Source organism: Parambassis ranga, chromosome 15 (genome assembly GCF_900634625.1).
Source record: "Parambassis ranga chromosome 15, fParRan2.1, whole genome shotgun sequence".
Classification (NCBI taxonomy): Eukaryota; Metazoa; Chordata; class Actinopteri; family Ambassidae; genus Parambassis; species Parambassis ranga.
This window is the reverse complement of record NC_041035.1, coordinates 8,290,529-8,317,504: the sequence shown is the minus strand read 5'-3', so window position 1 is coordinate 8,317,504 and position 26,976 is coordinate 8,290,529. Positions and strand designations below refer to the sequence as shown.

At 40.5% G+C, this 26,976-nt stretch overlaps 1 protein-coding gene across 1 annotated transcript; it reads left to right on the top strand.

The window, feature by feature from the left end:
* The first annotated feature begins 1,415 nt into the window (after positions 1 to 1,415).
* Positions 1,416 to 26,976, top strand: kcnh1a (potassium voltage-gated channel, subfamily H (eag-related), member 1a). The gene is made up of 12 exons (XM_028423205.1): positions 1,416 to 1,488; positions 5,879 to 6,002; positions 8,700 to 8,806; positions 9,194 to 9,322; positions 10,882 to 11,000; positions 11,139 to 11,531; positions 16,479 to 16,636; positions 18,032 to 18,300; positions 21,021 to 21,220; positions 22,479 to 22,731; positions 24,884 to 25,080; positions 26,107 to 26,976. Exons 1-12 carry the CDS (start codon positions 1,416 to 1,418, stop codon positions 26,974 to 26,976), a joined length of 2,892 nt encoding a protein of 963 aa, XP_028279006.1.

The following is a 26,976-nucleotide window of genomic DNA, read 5'->3' as shown; positions in this document are numbered from 1 at the left end:
GCTTGCAGGTGTTAAGGAAACCTTTAGTGACATTTTTCTTTGTTTTTGTTCTGTGTAATTTTGATGGAAACGTTGTCACCAGGAGCATTCTCTGAGCTCTGTCTCAGTTTAGGCACTGCAGGGTCCAAAATAATTGAACAGGATTAATGAGGTGGTGCATGGGAAAATGCTGCGTTTGAAAGGAACAATTCCAGGGCGGGAATCAAAGAGGCACCTTCCACGTGGTACTGCATTACTGCTGCTTACGACTGACTGTAGTTAATCCATGAAAAATGAACATACCACAATCCTCCTTGGTGGACTGCAGGAAGCTGTTTTCCCTGTTTGCTGATACACTACAAACTGAAAGAAGCTTTTAAACCCAGTTCAGTTTAAATCCTACCACCAGGACAGTAGTGATGATCGTACTGACAGAATCAAGAATAATCAAGTGTCAGAACACAAAATCTGAAGGGTTGTGATGATGACTAGAAGAAATGAGAGGAAGAAAGGGTTAATCAAATAAATCAATAACTATACTGTATACTAGAGGAAGTAGAAGTGGAGAATTACTCAAGTAATTACTCAAAATGTACTCATGAAGGGGTGTCAGATAACAGGCCCTGTGTAGCAAAGTTAGGCAGTTTGCATCTCTTTCTTTATATCTTATTGTGGTTCATGCTCTGTAGGTTTTGCAGGCCTTTGTACTATTTTAGAGTCTGTAATGGTTCTGCCACTGTAGCTTCTTGCGGTTGTTTTGTTTGTAGTCAGTTCTGTTCTCCTCGGTTGTTCTGTGTTTTTTGGGAGGTGTCAGTTTTGTCTTTGTGGGTTTTGTCTCAGTGTTTTGGTCCCTCTGTGCTCTCTCTGTAACTCTGCTCAGTTTGTATGTTGTGTGTAGTTTTGCATCTTTTTGTAGTCGTTTTGAATCCTTTGTAGTCGCCTCAGCCTCTTTGTGGTCAATCGATTGAATTTCCAATGAGAAATATTAACAGTCACTTCAAAGCTCTGGCCCATGGGGCCTCCCTCCTTTTGGCCCCTGGACCTGTGCTTATTCGGCTCTTTCGGTAATCCTTCTATGACTTAAGTAAATGTACTTAGTTCCACCACTGGAGTTTTTTTTTTGAGCAGGAACCATTGTGAGGTCTGTCAGTGCGTCCGGCAGATGGCGCTCCGGATCCTTTCAGTTATGTATAGCAGCGGAGGAGGAGAGCCACTGCCCCTCCTGTGCTCTGCGCCCCGGCGTTGTTTTCCTCTCCTGGATGATGAGGTGCGTAAAGAGGCGCCAACGCACCGGGCTGAGGAGGTAGCTAATGAGCAGACGAGACAGTCCCTGTCCAAGAAATCCACGCAGCGCCTCAGAGCCGGGGACAACATGAAGACAAGAGGCACATCGAGGCGTAAAGAGTCACCTGCAGACGCCTGAGTGCAGCGGCAGGATGGCGGGGGGTCGGAGGGGACTTGTGGCCCCTCAGAATACTTTTTTGGAAAATATTGTAAGACGGTCTAACGGTAAGGATGACATTTACTATGATACATTTAACTGCGGAAATTCAATTATTAAAACGAATCCGAACCTGTCTTAGAAACAAGGTATATTACCCAGAGACAGAGACCAATCAACTAAGGACATGTAAAAGATGAAGGAGGCTGATTAGAAAGAACCCTCACCTTTATGAGCAGGAAAAAGTTCACGCTTTGTGTCACAATAGAATAAAACTGTTAAATATTTTTCTTCTAAATCTTATTATGGGATAGATCTAATTAATTCAATTAGGTCTATTAATTTCCAGCATAATTTATCTCTTAAAGCTCCAGTTCCCATTAGGGAGTCCCTGCATTATATGGAGAGGGAAGATGACAGCAGGTCATTATAATCATTACATTTAATCCTGATTACATAAGACCACTGCAAGTATGAGAGGTTATATGGACTGGAAATGTCTAGTTCAAGGAGTTAAGTCTATAACAAAGGGTGCAAACTAGCTGCAGCCCATCTTCAAGCAGCATCTGTTTATAATTGAACTGTTCCTTTTTTTTCCATATGTCACATAATGTAAGCACACATACAAAAACTCAAAGTAAGATACATTTTTATTCATTTGTAATTTCATGGTTAGAAGCTTTAAAAACAGGATTACCAATCAAATAATTAGACAGTTGGATTTTTTTTTATTCAATTATAGATAAACCCACAGTATCACTAAGACAAATGGAATTCATTTATCCGTGGAGCACTCACATCCAAACATGGAGAGACGTTTTAAAACTGAATATCACCACCGATGTCACATTTCCTTCGGCTGGCCTTGTTATATGGTGTAACAGGAGGTGACAGGACCGACTGGAGAGTTATGACACCTGACAGATAGCTGTGAAGTAGAAGCAGTAGTGTGTGTGTTTGTCATGAGCTACATCTCAGGGCAAACATACTGTACCATTAATTTGACTTGTGCCATGATCACATGTTTTCGTAATGGGGTTCGGTTAAAGTTACTTCTATCCTTGTGCCTCCAAAAGTGTTAAAACATCTTGCACTCTCACTGTCACGCTGCCCCTGCTGCACATTTCTATATTAAAATGTGTTATGACAAAAAAAGGATCAGGCTGTTCAGAAAGGGTGACTCTCCAGAGGTGTTCCTTACACTGTCATATTTGGATCTCCATACTTTAAAAAAAGGATAATCCACCATTTAAAACACAAAAGCACATGCATAGTTTTTCTTATGACCTTGGTCGATTTGTGGATTAGTGAGCAGTAAATCTCTCCAAAGCTAGAAACAAAAGAGCCGAGACAGTAATCTGCAGGATGCCACTGAGACGCAGAGGTGGGTGGGCACTCACAAACAATGAGCCGTTCCTTTTATGTAGCCGTCAGTCATTGTTAAATAACCAGCTCTGCGCTTCATTTTGATGACAGTGTTCAAGACTTTTTGACTTTGTGTAGTTTACCACTGATATATAACCAGAAATAACATGCTGTTGTTATTTGCAACTCGTCTGCCTTCATGTTCCTCCTTGTAATTTCTCAGCAGACATGTTCACTTATCGTAGCAGGAAATAAACAAGTGCAATAAACAACATTTACCCAACATAGCTTTGTACCAAAATGATGCTAAATGGGACAATTACTTACTTTATTATACTATATTATTACTATATGAATATTACTATAAATATAAATATAATTACTATATTTAATATACTTATACTGGTATAAAATCCATTACAATGGTAAGCATGCTGGCATATTATAGGTCTCCTGGCTCATCAGCTGCTTAATTCTATGTTTACCCTCTATAGCTGCTAACTCTGCTCTTTGATCCAAAGGTAAAATTTAAGATTAAGATTAAGTAACTGAAATAAAATACTAGGCCACTAAAATAAAATGTTTCCAACATTTGAAAATAAACAAATAGATGCCAGTTACCCATGTAATATCACTTTGTACCACAAGACAGGGAAGTCAACAAGAAAGAAAAAGTGTTGCCTCTGGAGAGCAGGACTATTAGAAAAGGCCAAGGGTTGTTGCTAGCTTAGCGTGGATTTCTGCTTCCTAACTGCTTTTTAATTAAAAGTAACTGCATGCATATATAAAAAAACTTTTGTTGAAAGTGAAAGGTAGTAAATTTAATAACTGAAGTTAGCTAACTAATAATAAATATATATTAAGGTAGAGATTAAGATAGATTAAGATTAAGATTAAGAAAACCTTTATTTGTCCCACAATGGAGAAATTGTGTTATCGCAACAGCACAGATACAGAAAGAAAAAAATAAGATAAGACAACAGTTTATGTCTCTTGGACACTGTATGCTAATCAAGTGCTACATTAGGACAACTATGAAGGTGCCAGCTGTGCATCAGTCAGCTTCTGTTTTTGTCTCATTGTACACAAACATACAATTCTAAATGGTAAGATGAAAAACTTTAATCACCTTTATGTTTGAGACGACCCTCTCAAGGTGTGTTTTATACACTTGGAAGCTGTCTCTCTCGGTTGGTGTGATCCATCTTCTTTGTCTGACATTCAGCAGATGTTTGTCATTGTAATCTGTTAACCCTCTTTTCTTTTCAAAAATTTCAGTTTGGACACTGTCACATAGACAGACAGGTACTATGAAATTTAATTTGGCGTGCTGCTTATCTATCTCTTTGTAATGTTCTATACCAAATGCTGTTAATTTACAGAGCACTTGAGATTTTTTCTTTTGAATTTCTGAATCTGAATTTTCTGAAACATTTGCTGACACACACACACAGTAGTAAGTTAAACAGATCCAGGGCTAACAATCAGAAAACTTTGGACTCAAGATTGACATTCATTTGATGTTTGTAAAATAACACATTGGCATGGAACGCTTTGTATTCTGTCAGTGTACTCATGCTTTTAGCTGTCATTTCCATCTGTTTTATTTTGTTGTGATCAAAGATGTGTTTTCTGATGTGTCTTCATTTGTGGTACCATGTCTGTCTGTCTGTTCTGTGGTCAGGTCTTTCACCCCTGTGTCGTCACGCTGTTGTAGTATATGTGTATGTGTGTATGCAGATTTGGGATGTTTTAAGTTTTAACTTGATTTTTTAATTATTATTATTGATTCTCTTGTCCCATTTTAAAGCTGTTATATGTCCTTCTTGCATTTTGCCAAATTCTGCAATGGAATTTTAGATAGTTTTACTTTTTAAAATAGTAATTTAAAAAAAAAGCAAACAGAAACATTACTTGTTTTTGATGCATGCACATATATTTAAGTTTTTAGTTTCATTTGTCAATGAAGTCTTAGCATGCCTGTCAGAGAAACAGGATTGTGGGTATTAAATGCTAACTTCTCATTAGTAATTATCTATAAATCGCCTCAACTATAATTCATGTATTTGCTTCAAATATCATTTGTTGAGAATTTGAAAAGCCATTCCTAGAGGAGGAATTTTTTGGAGAATTACTTTCGTAGACTCAAAAGACAAATAAGACGCAGCGCAGATATTTGCATGTTATACTTATTGATCCGAGTTTAAAGGAAAAATGCTAAGACTATCATTTAATTCATGTATAATTACATGAATTTAAATAATGATACTGGGTACTAGCATGACTACATTATGCCACTCATGATTACAAAATGCAATATAAGCAAAACAAACCATTAAAATGTGCATGAGACTCAGACACAGCTCTGTGGCCAACGATAAATACACAAAAATGCCATATGAGAATGAATTCTCCCTGTTTTCCATAAAACGTAGTTAATATTTGTCAACTGTGTTTGCTGATAATGTCATAGTAATTATTCTAAACACAAACACAATAACTCAAACACCATGTTTAACTGCTCTGTGGGCCTAACCGGGGAAGACACAGAACGACAACAGACACCACCCTTCCCCTGTAGCAGATATTAGGATGCTTTCTGTATAAACAAAGAGAGAGTGTGTGTTTGTGCATGCTTCCCCTGTGTGGAGGGTGTAATGGGCCGTAGACCATTATGGACACTAATGAAAACCTTTTAATTGTATTTTAGCACTTAAAGGCAGCATTACTCGATCTTTTTAATGACAGGGGAAACATTACAGGACTAAACGACACATTTGTTTCAGAAAGTATTAATCGAGTGGCCATAACTTACTATATTTGTCAATACACCATTGATTACTACCTCAGGATAAAATATGAATATTAAATATTTGATTTAAAGTGCGTTTTGGCTCTACATTGTGCAGTTGTATCCTGTCTGTCTTGGAATAACTGTCACTTCTTTCTGTTGCAGTTCCACTAAATGGTTTAGGCCATAACATCTTCCCAACCTGAGCTAGAGAGTTTAAGTATTTATATGTTTCTGTTTTAGGTGGAAAATGACATCCTGTAAGTTATTTGCCCCTTCACTTTCTCTTTGCTCTGCAATAGATACCAATTTTGTCCTGGGAAACGCTCAGATTGTGGACTGGCCCATCGTTTACAGCAATGATGGATTCTGCAAGTTATCCGGGTACCACAGGGCAGAAGTGATGCAGAAAAGCAGCACCTGCAGGTAGGCAAGAGAAGCTGAGTGCCTCGTGACTGCATCACAGTGTTTTATGAGAAACTTTACAAACATGTTCACCTTTGTGTGTTTTTTTTACTCCCCACAGATGTAGCTCTGTTTAAGCAGCAATTAGTTGAATTCTTTGACATATGTTTTCCAGCATTTGAAGATTATCTTGTGACATAGCAAGAACTTGTTATGGATGTAGCTGTCTTGTTAATCTGGATAAGTTTCATCTTAGCTGGCGATGCTCGGATAATCACACTGTTAGACTGCTATAAATGAGACGATACATTTATTATTCATATGGTTTGTTTTAATCAAAAGAAGATGTAAAACGTTAACTGATCCCTACACAGCGCGGGGGTACTTAGGAGTGTTTTGTGGGCTGACATGTTTAATCTGCAAATACACTTGACTTTTTTTGTTGTCACAGTAAAATCTCAGCCTGAATATATCTGCTTTTACACTTGCTACAAGGCAGCAGAACATGCTTGTGTTGTAAACTAAACTAAAGAGGAGCAGGGTGGCGTGCTTTATGTGCCAGACTGTGTGCTGTGTTTTGAGCGATTTAAACACATCTGTCTTAATCTGCATGATTGGATCATATAGCCTAACGGGAGCTGTGGTAGAATTTACAGCTAGTAAGCAGCGAGTGAGACAAAGGCACATTTTAATGACACCGAAATCATTGGGATCACAGTCAATAGTAACAGCATGTTGAGCTCAGCTATGTGCCACATTATAAATGAAACCCAGGATCTACAAATCCCAATTCCCACCAGTAAAGCTTCTCAGCAGAGGAAGATAATATCACAACTATCCTGCTATGACTAAGAACACACTCAGCAAGAATGGATATGTTCTCATAGTTAACAGTGGTTCAGCAGAGGTAGGAGCTAAAAACCTGTGATGTAATCAGGTAGTAAGAGCTGAAGCTGCTTCCACACCACTGACTGTAACGCTACTGTAAACCTGTTAACAGACCGTCTCCTCTGGGTCCTCCAAAACATAAATACAAACCAGGATTATTACGATTCCAATGGACAATTTCTGGAGTTTCTAGAGTGTTTATTGTGCCTGTAATAAGCATGTCAGTACCCGACACATTAATAGGCTCCCAGTGAAACAGTTGGTGCTGCCAGATTCAAAATCCGTGGGAGATTTCATCTGTTGTGGGAGATTGTGGTTGTCACAGCCAGCACCGCGGCTATTACTGATTTAGACCCTCGGGTCCCTAAACATAAGCTTCAGAACACTTGCCAGTACAAATATTGAAGCGAATGTGTGATGACTTGTTTTAGGTTTATTTTCAGGGAGGCGACATGGAGTGAAGTCTTGTGTTTTGAGAGGAGAAGGGAAAACAAACCAGAAATCTGACTGTGGAAGCATTATGTTTTACACTGCACAGAAGGACAGAGGAACATATTGTACTTACAAAGAGAACAGACTGCAGGTTATGATATCATCACTAATTATTTGTTACTTACTCAAGGCTTCTTCAAATGTGTCCAAAAAACACCTCCTCTGTGTGGCCCATCATATGCCAAGTGTAAGCTAATATAGCTTCACTGCTATAAAGGACGTCCTATAAAAAAGCACCAGAACCCTCACACAGGAGAATGGATCTCCACCCGTACATTTACATTACATACATTTAAACTACTCGGGATTCTTTAGCAGTTTCTCTCTCGTCTTCTTGACCACGACAGCGTTTGAGAATCAATCACGTTTGATGCTTCTGGTTCCGTTTTAAAGATGATATTAGTTGGTTCCTCATAGCTCTATAGTAGTACTACTACTAGTACTACTACTAGTACTACATAGTACTAGTTCATCACTACCCCCCCTTTCATTAGCCTTCAAACATTTCCCTATACCTTTAATCATCACGGTGTCTCTTTTTTTAACTTACTGTCAGAAAATATCTTCATGAATCTGGATATGAGGCCATAAAACATTCACACAGTGTGGATGTTTGATGTATTTGAGGAGAACTTGGTCATAAAAACGTACAGTCAGTTCCCCGGAGTGTTAATATCTGAACGTCTCTTTGCTGTATATATATGTGTGCGGATCAAAGATGCTGTTTTCTATCTTAACTGCTCCTTCTGTGTCTCTTCAATTATGTATGTTAGTTTCTGTTGCTGTAAACATACAGTGACAACAAACCTGTGGGAATTTTCACGCATGATGAGAGCGTGATTCGTGAAAATGTTTTTTTTCTTTGGAGTAAAGTCAAACTCCTCCCAGCTCAGAGGACATTCATCAGTGATGTTGCATCGAGCAGCAGCCTCTGCAGCAGTCAGAACGTAGTCTCATTAAATTTAGCCTTCCTTTTGTATTTCATAACAAACTCCGAGTTATATTTAGATCACGCTGGAACAGGCTGCTACTGAGGGTGGCGGTAAAGTGAGATGAATGTCTCTGCAGTGCACTTAAACGTGTTCACGGTTGCTTGACCCGTCTTCAGGTTTAATTTGTTTTTCAGAGGTACTTTGCATTTGGCCAATTAAACTCAGGGTCACATTTATCTTTCTGATGGTTTCAGTGTGTTTTAATCTACCTCATATTTGATGCATTGTAACATGTAACTCATTGATGATGATAAATTCACACTTTTCAAGCCTTCCTGCAGGAATGTGTGCAGCGTTGTCTTTATCAATAATTGAAATTGGTTATTTTCCCATTTTTGTTTTCCAGCTTCATGTACGGAGAGCTCACAGACAAGGACACGACGGAAAAAGTGCGACTAACATTTGAGAATTATGAGATGAACTCATTTGAGATACTGATGTACAAGAAAAACAGTAAGTGAGGAAAAAGGTTCGCTCTCTTCTCATGCAAATGTATTCAGAGTCTGTGTAACATAAGAGTTCAAAGGCAGCCCAGAACATTTCTGCCTCTGTAGAAATGTGCTAATTGGTAAAGCGAGGGAGCCAGAGCCAGACCAGAGAAGCCTTCCTCACAGAAACGTAGCGGTGTTTGTTTGTTTTCCAGGTGTAACCTTTTCCTGTGCCTGCACCTGTGCAGGCAAAACACAGGAAAGTTCTAAAAAGTCCAGAACATTTCAGTTTCCACCGTGCAATCAAGATTTGTTCTGTACGTTCTGTACTCTGTGTGTCATTTCCTCTAAAAATAGGCAGGTGATGCAGCTGAATATGTGTTTGTTGTTGTTGTCGTTTTTGTGCTTTCAGGAACGCCTGTTTGGTTTTTTGTGAAGATTGCTCCTATACGAAACGAACAAGAAAAAGTGGTCCTGTTCCTTTGCACGTTCAGCGACATCACAGCCTTTAAACAGCCCATTGAAGATGATTCGTCCAAAGGTTACAAGCACATGTCATTTGTTCAACTTTTTGTGCTTTTGACAGAAACACAGCGGGCCTCTTTCACAGTAATTAAAATAGGAAAAACTAATTTACAGTACAGCCCAACCTTGAGCATCAGACGATAATCTGCTGGGTGAAATCCAGTTACATTCTCTCACAGTGCACAGCACACATGTGGGAGCTACAAGTGTTCATGGCAGAAGTTAAATTAATCTGCCACGTGACCCAAGGCTTTGTGCATCTGCTCTAACAAGTACCCAGTCAGTCAAACATACAACCCCCCTCCCCATTCTGAGTTATCTGCACATTACACAAAAATTACTTACTGGACTGTATCATTTTTACAGACAGCCAGAATAGAACATGGATTAGTGCAATAGAGCAACAGCAAACAAGCAACACACACAAAAACAGAACCAGGAAACTGAGATTATAAGGCTCTAGCATCAACAGGTAGGACTCCAATAAAGGCTTCAGTGCAGAGGCGCAGCTTCGCCTGCAGGCAACAGTTAACAAGCTGCCTGAAAGGAGAGAGGAGAATATAAAAAATAACAAAAAGATGCTGTTACATACATGCAAGTCCTGATACTGACTGATAAATGATTGGCCTAAAGCAGAGGGTAATAAAACAGCTCTTGTTACACACAGGGTTAGTTTAATGACATTTGAGTGAGTATTCAGAAAAATTAGCAAAAAGTAACACCTTCCCCCCACAAGAGAAGGACTTCAGTGCAACCATGGTTGCTATTTGGACTGTGACCATCATTGACTGTGGATCACTTTCTGATAGTCCACAATGTCAGCAAAGAAGGCATGTGTATGCCTCATAGCTGCTGTACAAGATGCAGGAGGGGGCTATGCTGAGCGAAGCAATTCTTTGTATTTCAGACCACAAATTTATGAATCTGCCTTTGTAAGCCAGGTCTAATATTCACTCCATTATATTCATTGATTTTCATCCTCAATCCTATGAGCCAAAAAATGGCATCAATGAGAGTGAGCACATAAAGCTGTGGGATGCCATAATAGCACCTTAGCCATACAGTAGAAACAGCAAAAATCCTCATATGAGGTATTTCTGTATCTGATACATCCCCTCAGACAAAATCACTTCAGATATTGTCTGGTAAACTAGTTGCTACCAGGATTAAACTCCCTAATCTGTGACTGAACTGTGTTGTGAGATTGACGGTGTTACTTGATTACCAGTTTTATTTCTCTGTGGATCAGTAATATGTATTACTGATTCAGTAATAGAGGAGTATCAGAGTTAAAAATAGATTTCTCAAACTCAACCACCTAAAACATGTTCTTCTTAATGACTTATCCGTATTTTCCAGATTAAATTCAGTCAGATATGTAAAGTTATCCAAACACAAGCTGGAGGCTCACCAGCTTGTTAAAGCCTCTGATGCTGGAGCGATAATCAAGATTTGATACAGTTAATTAGCAAGTATGCACAATACTAACCTTAACCCCATAAACTCCAGGAACCATACAGTACCAGGAAAACCACTATGCTAAAGGTAATATTGAACTTTGTATATGATTCTCAGGTTGGGGAAAGTTTGCCCGACTGACTCGAGCTCTAACAAGCAGCAGAGGAGTCTTACAGCAGCTCCAGCCCACAGTCCACAAAGGAGAGAATGTCCACAAGCACTCCCGCCTAGCAGAGGTAATGGCTCCTTGTGTAATTTTATTCAATAAATAAAATAAAAATAAATAAGAGGCACATCCTGCACAAATGACTGGTTTGAGGTGTAGAAGTGTACTTTTTAGTGAAACTGAGATCATTGTTCATGTCTTCCTGCAGGTCCTGCAGCTGGGCTCAGACATCCTACCTCAGTACAAACAGGAGACACCTAAAACCCCTCCTCACATCATCCTGCACTACTGCCTCTTCAAGACAACATGGGACTGGGTCATCCTCATCCTCACATTCTACACCGCCATCATGGTGCCCTACAACGTCTCCTTCAAGACAAAGCAGAACAATGTGACGTGGCTAGTGGTGGACAGCATTGTGGATGTCATCTTCTTGGTGGACATTGTTCTGAACTTTCACACCACGTTCGTCGGGCCCGCTGGTGAGGTCATCTCTGATCCCAAACTGATTCGGATGAACTACCTTAAGACCTGGTTTGTTATCGACCTGCTGTCCTGCCTGCCGTACGACGTCATCAATGCCTTTGAGAACGTAGATGAGGTGAGGGTAGCATTCTGCATCTTTTTACCCTTCATGTCAAAAAATGTTTTTATTGCTGAAATTCAGTTATTATTGGCTGTTACCTTTACACTAAAGATCGTCCTTTTATTGATTTTTTTTTATTTTTGTGTATATGAATTGAGGATGTCTGTAGCAATCAGACAATCAGCATATTTACCTGTTCATGGAGGCAGGGGACTCATCCTGATGGTAATCGTGCAGTAGGAGCAGTTGTCCTTATAAAATGCACTTAATGTTAGGGACTTGTTTGTTTTAAGGTGATCTTTACTCATCCCCTCACCCTGTTTTTAAGGCCTAACCCTAACCAGCAGTTTTTATGGCAAATTCAGCGGTGACCAAATACGAGCAAAGTGAAACAGCAGGAACTCAAACTTTAAATGTTTGCATGTAACCCACACCACCCCCAACTTGCCTCCATGCTCTTTACTGACTGTTCAAATGACATTGGGCCATGCAATCATATGTTCTGTTCTGTACAGTTAGCATGGCAGGTATATTAATTGTGTTGCGTTGTTTCGTGAGGATGTGTTGTGAGGAAGTTTGCTGCGGATGTAAAAATGGTCAGCTTTAACCAAACAATGAAATTTTTCTAACATTTTTGATGTCTAGCTGAACTACAAGTGGAAAAAAAACCAGTGGCCTGCACTGGCAATCAGCATATTCTGTCATTCATGTGCGAGGATGAGAGAAAGAACAATACAAAAGCAAATAATGGCTGGTGTTGCCTCTAGTTTAGGACAAAGCTAAAATCATGAGAGTGACCATTTCTGTGGTGATTGACAGATGATTAACTTTCCAAGCACACATTTTAATAAGCACTGTGTATCAGAGCCATTCACTGGTTGTTATTTTGTGTAGAGACAGTGGGGGGAAAAACAAGTTTGAATGAACAGAATAATAATATGCTTGTTTGTGAATTTATAAATGTTCTACCATAGCAGTGAGTGTTTGCTGGAGAGCCATCACAGGATCTTGAGATAATTGGCACATTTTAATTGGACGAAGGAGCGTTGCGTTGCTAAACTGGAGCATTCTCCGGTACTGTTCTGTGCCCCAAAACCATTAACACCTCATGACAGCTGACAGAAGTACTGAATCATGGGATGGGATGAAGTTTTGCTTTGTTGGTCCTTTGTTCTGTAGCGGGCGGTTGAAGAAAACAGGTTGTTATTGTTGTTCACTTGTAACACAACACTACTGAGGTGAACACTCTGTATTTCATCAAAGGGGTATAACTACAGAGCGCTCTTATGTTAAAGTATTGTACGTGTCGTTCGGCTGATGGAGATCATTGTTTTTCCTTGAGGCGAACACACTCATTGATTAAATGGAGCCTCTGGGTTCTGCACTCCAGTGTTGATTATGTCAATGCATCATTGTGTGTGCTTAAATGTGTCACGTCACGTGTATGTGTGTTTTCTTATCACAGCGTAAAATGCTGCGGTAGCATTTTAGAGCGTGCTGTGTCACATACGACGTATGTTGGCTGTGTGGGGATGGCAGGCACACACAGTACAGTGTAATGTGAAATACAGTTGTAACGCTTGTCTGTGAGCTGCATCTGCAGGTCCAGCACTCTGGCCCTTTCTAGTCTTACAATGCTTCAGCAAACTAGATGCTGACAAGTTGAAGTGTCCAGAGCAGAAGCAGGCAGTGGTCAGCTGGAGGGGAAACAACATTTGTGTGACGATGGTGTTATTAGATCCTGTCTCAGCTGCTTGTGGTTTTTGTCTTACAGAATCTGCCAAACCCAAAGCACATTTAGGGAATAGTTCTGTTATTATGACACACCAAGACTCTATGAAGTCTAAAAGTACCCTTGTACTTTCCGTCTATTTACAGGTTTCTTTATTATTTAGGCAACAGGGCAACTGCGACCACAATTAGGGCTTGAAATTGTGAATATTTGCACATTGTTTGGTTTAGTGTCCATTATTAGCAGGGTTGTGGACGTAAAACTAACTGAACATAATGCAGAAAGTAAAACCAAATACCAGAAATGTAAATTATAGATCATTACATGAAATGAAAGAAGTACATTTAATGTGGATGCCTTTGTTCTTGCAAGCCATGCAGGTGATGGATCAGGTGATAATGGAGGGCAATTTAAAGCATAGATCAAATAAAGCCTGCATAAATGATGCAAGGAGATGATTGATGCTTTGTAGGATGTAAGATTCAAGCAGTCCAGTAGAAAGCCTAATTTTTTATTTAATTTTTAATTCATATTATAGCCCTAAAACTACTACAGTAGTACAGTATAGCTGCATACGCACTGTGTGTGCGGACTCAATGTGATGAGGTTATGGATGGCTGTGAAACCTCCATCAAAGCTGCAGCTCCTCTTCTAGGATCATCTTCCAGCGTGTCTCTGCAACAACTCACTGACTCCAATTTGTTCCAAATTGCTTTGAGGCAATCCATGGCAGGGGTAAATGAGAGCGAGTAAACAATGGCCTCTGTTATTAAACCAGCAGCGAAACATCGTGCTGCTGCTATAGACCTTAACGACTGTCATGAATAACTTTGATGGCTGTTTTCCCCCCAACAGGTTTCCAGATAGGGAGGGGCAGATCATTAAGGGGGGGGGGTCTTAAAGCACTGAGAAAGACTCGTACCCACAGACAGACCCACTCAAGTGCACGCTTCGTCATACTGTACCCACTTTAATGCACAGATAAAGTTGCTCCTTTATGTTTCTTTTTATTTGATAATTAATTTTCTCATGTGTTTATTCACCGCTTACTAATGACTGAGTGTCTTTTCACTTACTTGTGCTTCATTTTTGTTCTTCTTTTTCATCCCTCCGTTCTGTTTGCATGGCCCCCCCCTCCCTTCCACCTCTGCCTGTGTTCATGCATGGGACGTGATGGGAAGAATTGGAACCACCGAGCTGTCACTCAAGTAGGCTTCAGTTTGATTAGAATATGATAATGAACACTTTTGTGTGTTTGTTTTTTTTTTTTTTTTTTAAATTTTACTTGTAGATCGCACCTGACAAACATGTTACATAAACTCTCCATCAGGCCATATCATCAACAATAGTCGCAGCACGCTCTCCATATTTCCCCTGACATTTATTCCCACACAAACATTATAGTAGAGTGCTCCAACACGAGTGCACGGCAGCGGACGCATCAACGCATGAAATAAATGTCAGGGAGAGCAAGTTGAGATATGAGCTGCTTGTTTTTTGATTGCCAGAATTGTCTTCTACAATATTTGAAAATGAACAACAGCACCATTAAGGCTGCAGAGAGTGGGTTCAGTCCACACAGCAGCACTAAACTGTCAGTCATGACAAAGGGATTACAGGTAAACACTGAAAAGAAAACACATGCTGGCACTAAAAAATATGCTTTAATATAGGGAGATCTGAACATGGCGCCATCTTCTGCTTTTGATTGGCAATCTGGGCTTATTTTATAGTAATTGTGATAACTGACGTGTTCATCTGACTGTGAACACTTTTGAATTTATACCTTTACTAATAAAGAACTTTTAATATTTTGGGACCCTAGCTTACATTATTTAACATGTGCCTAACTCTTCATGAAACCTCAAGTTGTTTATGTGCAAATAAAACAAACAGACATGAATGGTGTTAATTACTGAGCTTGTGTATTTTTGATCTTTAAGAGTCAGGTTATCTATCTGTCTCTGCCTCACACTTTATGCTAGGTTAGACCCCGGGCTCTATAAGCCTACACTAAATGACCGAGATGAAAGTGTTGTTGATCTTCTTAGCTACCTTTTTAATTAACTCTCAGCATGAAAGGAAGATAAGAATAACATCCCTCCAGTTCATCCCCATCCCTCGGCCCAGCCTAATTTAGCTGTAAGATGATTAGCAGTGGTGTAAACGCCTATGCTTGTAACTTCTTTTAAAACAATAGAGTAAATGTATATTTGTTTATTTAACTTAAGGAGCTTTAGGGCAATTCAGTGGTGGTCAAGTTGCATTATATAAACAGCAGCTTGGCAGTCCACATGGAGTTTCTTCATCAACACCATCCTGTTATATTTCAAGGAGGCAGTGTTAATCCAAGCGTCTCCACAATAAAGCCACAAATACTTTTTTTCTTTCAACCCAAGAGTAACCCTCTGTTTCCAACTTCTAACTTTGGATTTCTAGATTTCTAGAGATGGCAGTGGTAACTGAGTTGTATCCGAGCTCAGTGCTGTAAAGTGATTTCAGAGAAGCTGAAGCTGAGGTGTCTGGCAGGCAGCTTGATCAGATCAAGTGACAGTAAGCGCTGCAGTTGTACTCGCATTGCAGACCACAGCACATTAGCAAAATCAATGCCCCCCCCCACACACACACATACACACACATACATACACACAGAATACCACCAGCTCTGTGCTGATGAGAATTGCAATTGTCTGTGTGAAGCATTGAGTGGGTGTTTAACTGAACACTTAAGCTGAGTAGACATTTAGCTGCTGCTTATGTAACGGCAAGAAGTTGTAAAATTTCATCACATTGCATAGGGATGTTTTTAGCTCTGTGTTTTTTTTACTGTCCTGTTTGTGTGTTCTGTGTTTGCTGTTATGATTTATGCACTATTTTACACTTTTGAGTCTTTTAACATGTCTCATGGGTTTCAATTTGACATCACGTGGTTCTCGGGTTGAGTCGGAATAGTTTTATCTTGCTGAACTGACAAAAACATGAAATCAATCTGGTTAGATTTATTTTTGATGTCTCAAGCTTAGCTTTTAGCTAATCTTTATTTAGTTTCTATTTTCACGCTATCACAGATTTTGATGGTCGATGTATGTTGAGCAAAATAGTGCTAAGAAGGTGCTCTGTGCAGGATTTGTTCACAATGGCAGCGTCATTTAATATCTATGACTCCTTTCTTTGTTAATTATTTATCTTTTATTCCTGTCTTCTTTGTTTCTCTTTCATTCCTCTTTCAGGGGATCAGCAGTCTTTTCAGCTCACTTAAGGTGGTCCGGCTTCTCCGCCTGGGTCGGGTTGCTCGTAAACTGGATCACTACATTGAGTATGGGGCGGCTGTTCTGGTGCTGCTGGTGTGTGTTTTTGGACTGGCCGCCCACTGGTTGGCCTGCATTTGGTATGTTTGGCCATTCTACATATTCACACTATTTTACCCTTTAGGTTGCAGTTACTACACTCGTACATATTACATAACACACTCTGGTTGACTGCCATGTTGTGCCATCACTGTGATGCATTAATAGTACAGCTAATTAATATAAATGAGGCCGTTGATTACGCTAATTAGTGCATTAATTAACTGTACTTTTTTGTCAACATGCTTTTTTTGACATATTAAAATGCTTTTTTTCCCCATGCCTTAAGGCAAGAAGGAGTTATTGTGGTTTCAGGAGTTTTTTTCCTCATTAACATGCAAATTTATGGAGCAGAGACCTCCAAAGTCTAATCAGATCATCTAGCCTACAGGGGGCGAGTGTTGTGAGAGCATTAACTTTCCATCATGTATTGTGCTTGATTTATTATGTTTATGAGAATGACTAAACACACACAAACCACGCTCAGGCTGCCGCAACTTTGTGTCACATGCACAGAGCTGAGGACATTTTTTGATTTCATTTTAACACTTCTTCGCACATTTTCACACCATTATTTAAAATCACATACAATCTAACACAATGAAACACTGGCCTTGGTCCAGACAGTGTAATCAGTCTTGAATGACTGAATACTTATATTGCTTCAAAACCAGACTATGATACAAGTAAAAATAGCTCCTGTATGGTTTCCCTCAGTGTGGTGTCTGTGGTTGCCATGGTCACACGCTGAGCTGCGACGCCGAGTTGAGAAAAGTTAAACCACTCAGATGACAGCAGCAACAGCAGCAGCCTCTCTCCCTCTCCCTCTCTGTGCCACTGTCAGGAAAGAATGGAGGTAGCTGCAGCTGTAGAGGAACACCAGGGATTAAATGAGGAAATCATAATCCTGTTACACAATAGAAACGCTGTTGAGATTTACTTGCTCGAATCCCGCTGACTTTGATGTTCCTTTGAACCACGAGGCTGATAATTGTTAGCTCCAGTAAAACGACTCTAAAACCTTTAGACTAAAGGAAATTTGGCACATCCTAATAATTTGCTGTGGTGACTGATAAGTTTGTGACCTTCAGTAGAAGGAAATGATTCTTACAGTGAAGAAACTTCACACATGGCAGAAAGAGCTTGGAAGATGGCTCACTGACTGGACCAGCAGTCATCACCACCATACACAAAGACATTAGATCCATAACATGATCTTGACAGATGGACGAATCACACAGTGGAGTACTGGCCCAGAGCAGAGTGCCTCCAGGGAATGTTTCCATGCAATTATCTACAGGAAACTGTCAGGTTCCTGGTCCTGATGGGGGGGGGGGGGGGGGGGATTTGGTGCAACTTGCATCATTTAAATTTAATGGATATAAAAAAATCCTACTTTTTATTTGAATTTTTTGAATTGCTTGCTCACACTACAGGTACAGCATTGGTGATTACGAGGTTATCGATGAGGAAACCAACATTGTGCGCATGGACAGCTGGCTCTACATCCTGGCTGAGACCGTGGGCACACCGTACAACTTCAATGCCAGCACAGGGAAGTGGGAGGGTGGTCCGAACAAGCACTCCGTCTACATCACTTCCTTGTACTTTACCATGACCAGCCTCACAAGCATCGGCTTTGGCAACATCGCCCCGACAACAGATGGAGAGAAAATCTTTGCTGTGGCCATGATGATGATTGGATGTGAGTATGGGTGATGTCTTTCCTCTAATGTCACATATCATGATATATGAGTTTTCCCACATTATAGAGTCCATCAAAGCTCAGATTGGCCCTGGTATCAGTGAATTACTGAAGATCCCAGATGTGGGCAGGTTTGAAAGGAGTTACTGCATCGCTGTAAAGTCATATATATATAAGCTTCTTGTATACATAAAACTCAACAAACACTATATTATTATGTACGTGACATTCACAGGATGTAAAATTAAGAAGGCAATAACGAGTTTCCTTTCAATCTCATCAGCGCTGCTGTCAACTCCAGTTAGTCCAATTTACTGCTGCACAATGTCACTCCTGCCTGCTTTAGACTCATTACCTCAGTCTGTGATATTGTGCTGAATTATTGAGATTTATTGAGGTGATATTTATGGAATGCCTGGAAAAACAATACACAGCGGAGACAGGAGTTTTTGTGTCATACTGGTAGATTTACAGGCCATATATTAACAGCAAGAAGAATGCCTGTGACTTAATGTGCTTTAATTCTGCAAACAAGCATGAACGGCTGGATTAAAATTAAGTGTGAATCTATTTAACAAAACCTCTAATCTGCTGAGAAGAAGGCAGATTTTCACAGCATGCCCTTCTTTTTCACATTTCAATATTTTCCAAGACGTCTCCTGCCTGTGTGGCTCATTAAACAGTGTACAGCACACTGCCATTATGTGTTACTGCACGCAGAGCAACACCTCGGAGCAATAACTGACACTGCCAGATCAATTTAGCACAGCAAGCTCCCTCCGATCCCTCCGCAATCACTGCTGTACTTTTTTCAGCCACAATCTCAAAAACCCTGAGAAGGGAGGACATTGGTGCCCCCCCCCCCTTCACCTCCCCTGCTCTACCTTTTGGATGTTCAGGTTTATGAATAAGCTCTCAGGGGAGCTGACAAAAACTCATCTTCAGACTTGTCTTTGTCTACATTTTTTATTGTGGGATATAAATTGTCTTAAATATCTGGGAAAAAAACAACAGCCTCCGGAGGATTTGCTTGTAGATGCAATCTAGTGTAGTCCGTAGCTGTTCTCTATTAAATATGGATGCCCTGATACTGTTCTATTTTTACCAACAGCACTGGATCGGTGCTGGCAGGAGACGATCACGGTGTGATGGGGGGGATTGCTGGGTGACATTGGGTAGAAGGAAAAAAAAAAAGAAGGGAGGGGGCACTGTACATATGTCCTGTTTCTATAGCAACAGGACGTATAGGGCTTGAGTTTTCTGACAACTGTCTTTTAACTAGCATCAAACAAGCCAGCTGTTCGAGAGTGAGCGGTGAAGTTGTGTACGTCAGCAAGTAAAGAGCGAGGCTGGAGACTGGATGAAGCTCTGTCCTGCAGGGACCGATTGCATTTCCATTGTTTCAGCATTTTTTTTTTTGCTTGTCAGAGAAGTGAGCACTGCCATCTGTGCTCAACCCCTAAACTTTGGCACCCTCCAAATCTGGTCACTCAAATGAACGACATATGTGTCAGACAAAAACATTTTCTTGTGTGTTTTTGTTTTTTTTTAAAGAATATCACACTATACAATGCAGCACTTGCTGAGAGATGGTGATGAAAGGATGGAAGTTGTGATTATCCTTGCCCCTTAAGGAGTTTTGAGCACTTTTTAATTAGCATTATTCCCTGCACGCTTTTTCAACACTTTGATTGTACGCTGTGAAATAAACAAACACACATACACACAAGCACGCACACAGGTTAGTGTTGTCATCTGAGGATAATTGAAATGTGTGGCTGGCATGTTTCCTCTCCGTCCCTTCTAGCAGGGCTAATTAGGGCTCCATTGCCAGGAGAACACGGCACACACAGAGCAGACATCTGATGGCTTTGATCCACACACACACGCCAGCTGTTGCACCAGTTCAACCACCTCAGAGATCCTCGCTTCTGCTTTTTCTGTTCCTTTTCATTTAATTCTTCCATCACAATACAGGAAAAATATCCTTGTTTAGTGGGATGTAGTTGCACAGGGATGGGTTGGTCTCACACACACGCACACACACACACACACACACACTCACATGATGAAGCTGTAATTATTGTTTTTCCCTTTTGGCACCCATTTTGTTGATGATATTTGGAGGTAATGGTGGGTAGTAATTGTTAATTTCCCACGTGATTGATTAAAACATTCAACACATAAAATAATATTAAGTCTTAAGGCACATTTGATACATCACGAAATTTACTATATAAAGCCTGGCAGTGTGAGGAGTGCTCATTATAGGAAAGCTTTGAACTTCATAAATATTGGAAATTTATAGCTTTTTATTCTTTGCCTGTATTTTGAAATCATATTTTACACTCCTAATTTTTTACCTGTGGATGCACGGTGTTACATTATCACACTTAAAAAGCACTTAGGTGTCAGTTTGTAACACAAACAGGCGTCTAATAGACCTCCATAGTGCTTTGATTGCCATGGCTCTGCAATAGTGTTTTCTGGCAGCAAAGCCAGAAAGTAGATCCAAAGACCTAAATTATGATAATCTTTCCAAAGTTAACTGAATATTTTTCCTGCCTATCTCCAACCAAAAAGATATATACACTGACTTGATGAGGTGACCTGACCAAGTGTCTATATTTGACACGATAGTTGTGAGAATGTGTTTGGTGAAGCTATGGTTTGTTTTTTTTTGTCTTTAAAATCCAGTTTATGTTCCACCTTCTCCTCAGCACTCCTTTACGCCACCATCTTTGGTAACGTTACGACGATCTTCCAGCAAATGTACGCCAACACAAACCGTTATCACGAGATGCTTAACAGCGTCCGAGACTTCCTCAAGCTCTACCAGGTGCCCAAGGGCTTAAGTGAAAGAGTTCTGGACTACATTGCCTCCACCTGGTCCATGTCACGAGGGATAGACACTGAAAAGGTAACTGCTGGCTGTTACTTCATTTTTTCTAGTATTCTTTTTTTTTCTCATGCTGAAGCCTAATATCAAAAACAGACAGTAGTGCTGAGTTCATTATCTAGTAATCGACTAGCAGCCATCCTGCTGAATTCAGATGACGCTAAAATGATGTGAGTGTGTGAAAAATGAAGCATTTAAAGCTGAAAACTGTTGATTGAACTGGTGCCACTCTGGTTGATTTGAAGCCTGGAAGCATTTATGTGCCTACATCCCATTTTAGTCCAAATCCAATCATTTTATTATTTCCCTCTAAATTGAAGCATAATAACTCAATGATTTTTATCACCAGGAACACTTCTGTTCTTCTATAATCAAAAATCATATTTATTGTGTCCTCTTTCAGTATTAAACTCGTACTACAAATATGTATAATTTATTTGTCTGGCTCCTGGCCACACTAAAGGCTCTAAAAATGGCACATAATCCCTCTCTGCATGACATTCATCTTCAAAGAGACTTGTTTTAAAGGCAGAGCCCTGCCACGGCCTGGCATCCTGTTGATTAGTTTTACTTGAACAACGAGCCGGTGCTCAGTGACACTCAGCGGAGGGTCGTCTGGACTCTGAGCTGTGGTTCACAGTGGACATGTTCAGTCCCATCAAACTTGAATAAAACTATGTTTTTTTTTTTAAAGAAAGAGCGATAAGTGTGCCTGCCTTGCATATAATAAACACATAGAATGCTGTTCTAGGCTCAGGAAAAGTTAATAACTTTGACAGATTGATTGCAGGGCAGAGTTCAGTGCTACAGTACATAGGCCTCTGTTGAAGGAGCACTTTACCTTATAACTATACCTAAATATAGCCAAAACTGGAGACATCTTTATGTAGTATACAGCGCAGTCTATAAGGGAGCTGCTCCTACCTGGCTGTAAGTACCCCCCATAAAGTAACAACAAGCCTCTAGGGAGAAAAGTCACTTCAGTTCTTTGCGTTAATATAAGACGTCATAGAAGCTGTGCACAGCTGGTTCTGAGTTATATTTAATTTCTGTGGACCTGTAGCCACTTACTCAGCTCTGCTGTCTGTAAGCCCACACACAAATCCACTTTATCACATAGGGGCAATCAAAGTGGTTCATGTGCACTTTAATGTGTGAAACCAGTCGACTCCACACAGCGTTAAAGAAGGCTATGGTTGTGGTCAATCACAGGAACAATTTAACAACAGATTATTAAAATGGATCATTTAACCGTCTCTACTTTTGTTTTCTCTTCCAGGTGTTGCAGATTTGTCCAAAGGACATGAGAGCAGATATCTGCGTTCATCTCAACCGCAAGGTTTTCAAAGAGCACCCGGCTTTCCGGCTGGCCAGCGATGGTTGTCTCAGAGCGCTTGCCATGGAGTTTCAGACCATCCACTGTGCTCCAGGCGACCTGATCTACCACGCTGGGGAGAGCGTGGACAGCCTCTGCTTTGTGGTGTCGGGTTCCCTGGAGGTTATTCAGGATGATGAGGTGGTGGCCATTTTAGGTGAGATGACCATTTTTACCATCGAAACTTTAAAAATGTATATGTGTTTTCTCAGGTTACTACATCACTAATACAGGGACATTTTTCCTACATTTAAAGCTAATCAGGAGCAGAATAATTGTTTTATAATAAATTTTAAAAATGTGGTGAAACAAAGGTGTTAAGAACTTTGTATTAATTTTAACAATTCTTTATGGCTGTTCGCCAGTTAATACATAGTTAATAAAGAAATCCACCGCTTACATATGTTTATTTCATGAAACATGTGATCAAGGCATTTGCCTAACTGTCAGAGGACCTGCCCCAGATCTGCTCAAGTGTCTCAAAATATAAAGTTATGGGTTTGACACAGAAATGAATCTCTGAGATGCAGATATTCAACTACAGCTGTGCCTGGTGTGTGAATTTATTAAGAGGCACACCAAAGAAAGAACCGGCAGTGATGACAGCAGATACGACTATCAGTCAAAAATGGCCTCCAGCATCAGTGGAACAAAACATTTGCAAGCAAGAAAATAATTTACTTGGAATCCTCATTTTTTTCTTGCTGTGGAGGAGCACTTCACAAAACTGCAGTGAAAGCCGAGTGGTTTGGAGATCGTGTTCTGCTGAGTGATGGATTCAGGATTTGGACTAGATTTTGTTTGTCACTGATACAGTCTGGTATTTCCCCTGATCCCTGTGAGTCAGTTCCTGTACTGTGGAGCCAGAGTCAAGTTTGCCACTCTCCTTTCCTCCGAGAAATGTTTTTTTCTTCTAAATATGCACCTTTATCAGAAGTTGGTGACTTTCTAACCATCAGCTCGTTGTTTAACTGATCAGTGCCAATAGCAGACAGACACAGTGACCAGCTCATTAAGCTGTTAATGAGGCACATATTTCCCTGCAGAGCTGATAGAGACCACCTGAGCTAAAAGAGGGTGAACTAAATAAATGGCAATGATGCTCCGTAACTGCTGAGGCAGCAATACACTAACAAGGTCAATACATCAAGGTGAAAAGAGGTCAATTTAAAGTCTGTTTTTGTTCAAATCAACTGGACAAAAAAGATATGGCAGGTTTAGTTTTAAAAATATTTATGCTAAAAAATAACTTTTTGTGTAATTGCATGAATGTGTTTTTTTACAAATGCAGATTCAGAGATCCATTCAAATATATTGACCTGAGTAGTAAATGAGACTCACTCGACGTGATGATACTGAGCACAGTAAGGGCTCTGCCTGACCAACTGCAGGGTTCCACCCCTAATAAATATCGATTAGATGAGGATTGAAATGGCTGCTAACTACCTTGACACCTCCCAGGTTTTTCTTTTAATTGCGCGCAGATTTGATCTTATTGACCTAAACAAATTCTGTTTCTTTGTTGGCTAAATTAAATCCCACTGGTGTATTTTGTTTTTAAACCTTTCACCTTTAAATTGCCTAATGATTGATTAACTGAATAATAGATGGCGTACCCAGGCAGGCACAATAACAGCTTGGACATTTTCTCTTTTTTTTCGTCAATAAACTGGTATTGGTCTGCCCCTTTCCTGGATCCATTTACTGTCAGGGTGATGATACCATTGACCTGGAGGAAGACTGTAATGCAGCCTGAAGCGATATGGTTGCTATTAATCAGATTCACATTAGCCTAATAGCACTGTCGTAACAACATGTAAAGTACATCTGCATACAAGAATTAACAACTCTTCTAATCTACTAAAATCTACTACTGATCCTCTACAAATATGTGCTGGATCAGTGCTGGTTTGGTTAATGCTCTTTATTTTTACAGACTGTTCATTAGATAAAGAAGACGAAGACATTTGCTGTCAAATTACTGAATCAGACTTTGTATTGTTGCTCAGTACAGCTGTCATATAGTCACACTGAGACTGAACTTATAGTTTAAATATCGATTTGAATAGTTCCATACACGAGTCATGGTGAGTGCAAAATGAGCGCTCTGAAGGGCTCTAATATAGTGCATTTTATACATTTTTATCTTCATTAGCAGTCATTTATCAATATAGGCCACTATCACCATATATTCTACTCAAGCCATTTTTATGAGCCCTTTAGTACATGGAAGTTTTAGAGGTTAAATTTACTTTGAAGAGCAGATGTGTGCGGGCGAGTTGATGGTTTACTGTGTGGTGTCTCTGCAGGTAAGGGAGATGTATTTGGCGACGTTTTCTGGAAAGAGGTGACTCTGGCTCAGGCCTGCGCCAACGTCCGAGCTCTGACCTACTGCGACCTCCACGTCATTAAACGGGACGCTCTGCAGAAAGTTCTGGAGTTCTACACAGCCTTTGCCAACCATTTCTCCAGAAACCTGCTGCTTACTTACAACCTGCGAAAGAGGGTGAGTGACTCTGGACTCTTTGACTTAAGTGAGAGTTTTTGATTGACATTTAGAGCCACAAATGTATTGCATTGTGGCTTCTTCATACATGTAACAGGTAAACAAGATGTAATGCACTTCCATTAGTCACCATATATTAAAGCCACTCTCACATCCTTCATTCAGAGACGAACAGCTGTGATCAACAACACAAGTGTAGCTACCAATCATTATTTCATTCATAATAAGGGTAGCCTGCCCAGGAGAGTGCATGTGAGATTGAATTGCCTGCATATGAAGAGGCAATCTCATCTGCTGCATTAAAGTCACTATTCACAAGGGTCCCATACTTCCTGGATGTATACTGCAGGGAAATCCAGAGATGGATTGGATGAGAAGCTCAACGCTGCCTTCAAATGGAGCTGCTGAGAGAGTGTGTCTCTGACTGGGGAAATTCTGCAGATGTTATGAATTCAAGTGGTCTGAATTGTGAGGACAGTGTTGCTGCAGGAAGGAACACATTTCATTCTCCTGGCAGCAAGGAAGCTGAACATACCAAAAAATAAAAGATAAGCACAATGACCAGACACTGAATTATCATAGAGACAGTTAAAGCAGCTTCAGAAACTTGAAGTGTATTTTTACATAGACAAACATGAAAGCAGAATTTTGTTACTCCCTCAGTTAAAGAAATGTGAGGCTACCATACCACCATGCAGGTTTTTTAGCGTAGCTTTAGATACATGAACAGCAGCTGGCTAGTAAGCTAACACTGTTTCTTCACCCACTGAAGCTAGAGGCTGGATGTGAACTTTCCCTGTGTGTCGGGGGAATAGCCTCTTTAAGGTGACATTTACACAGAGCACATATTTTGAATCTTCCTCACACAAACTGCATAACCAAAAGAACATGTTCATCTGGTTTTATACCATTATTGTATTTGTTGTGACAGACTAAATTGACTCACGGTGGCATTATGCTTCTGTGGTTTCTTTTGTCGTCATTGAGATCTTCTTTGTGGTTCTTACTATGTAAATTCTCTTGTAGATCGTCTTCCGAAAAATCAGTGATGTGAAACGGGAGGAGGAAGAGCGACAGAGACGTAAAAATGAAGCACCTCTGAACCTGCCACCAGATCACCCTGTACGAAAACTTTTTCAGAGGTTTCGACAACAGAAAGAAGCCCGCATGGCGACCGAGAAACCAGTAATCGACGAAGATATTGAGAAAGGCCCGGTCTACGTGGAAGTCCCCTTGGGTAAAGCAGCCATTACAACTACCAGTATTGTGACAGTAACAGAGAGTCCAGCAACACCCTCATCTTCATCGCCTTCATCATCAACAACTCCTAACTGCATTCCATCAGACAAGGTGAAGCTGCAGGTGCCAACGCCCTTGTCTCTAGTGGGTTGCCGGGCTGCTGAGCCAGTCAAAGTCAAGGGCTGGGGCCGCTTCAAGGAGTCCTTGGCCAAAGCGGACAATTGGAACAAAGTCACTAAAGCCGAATCCATGGAGACTTTACCCGAACGGACCAAGGTGCATGAAACATCACAGATGTCTCTGAAGAAGACAGACTCGTGTGACAGCGGTATCACCAAAAGTGACCTGCGCCTCGACAAAGTAGGTGAATTCCGTCTGACTCCTCAGGACCGCAGTCCGGCCCAGCCTCCAGAAACCAGGCACGCCTTCTACCCCATCCCAGAGCAGACACTACAGGCCTCACTTCAGGAGCTCAAGCTGGAGCTGAAGGACGACCTCAAGAACCTAAATGTCCGAATGTCTGGCCTGGAGGCGCAACTGACAGAAGCGCTTCAACTCCTCAAAACCAGGAAATTGAGCACAGGCTCTCCACAGCCTCTTTTTGACATTTCTAGACCTGTTTCACCAGAGCTGGAAAAAGAGGACATCTTCTCCTGA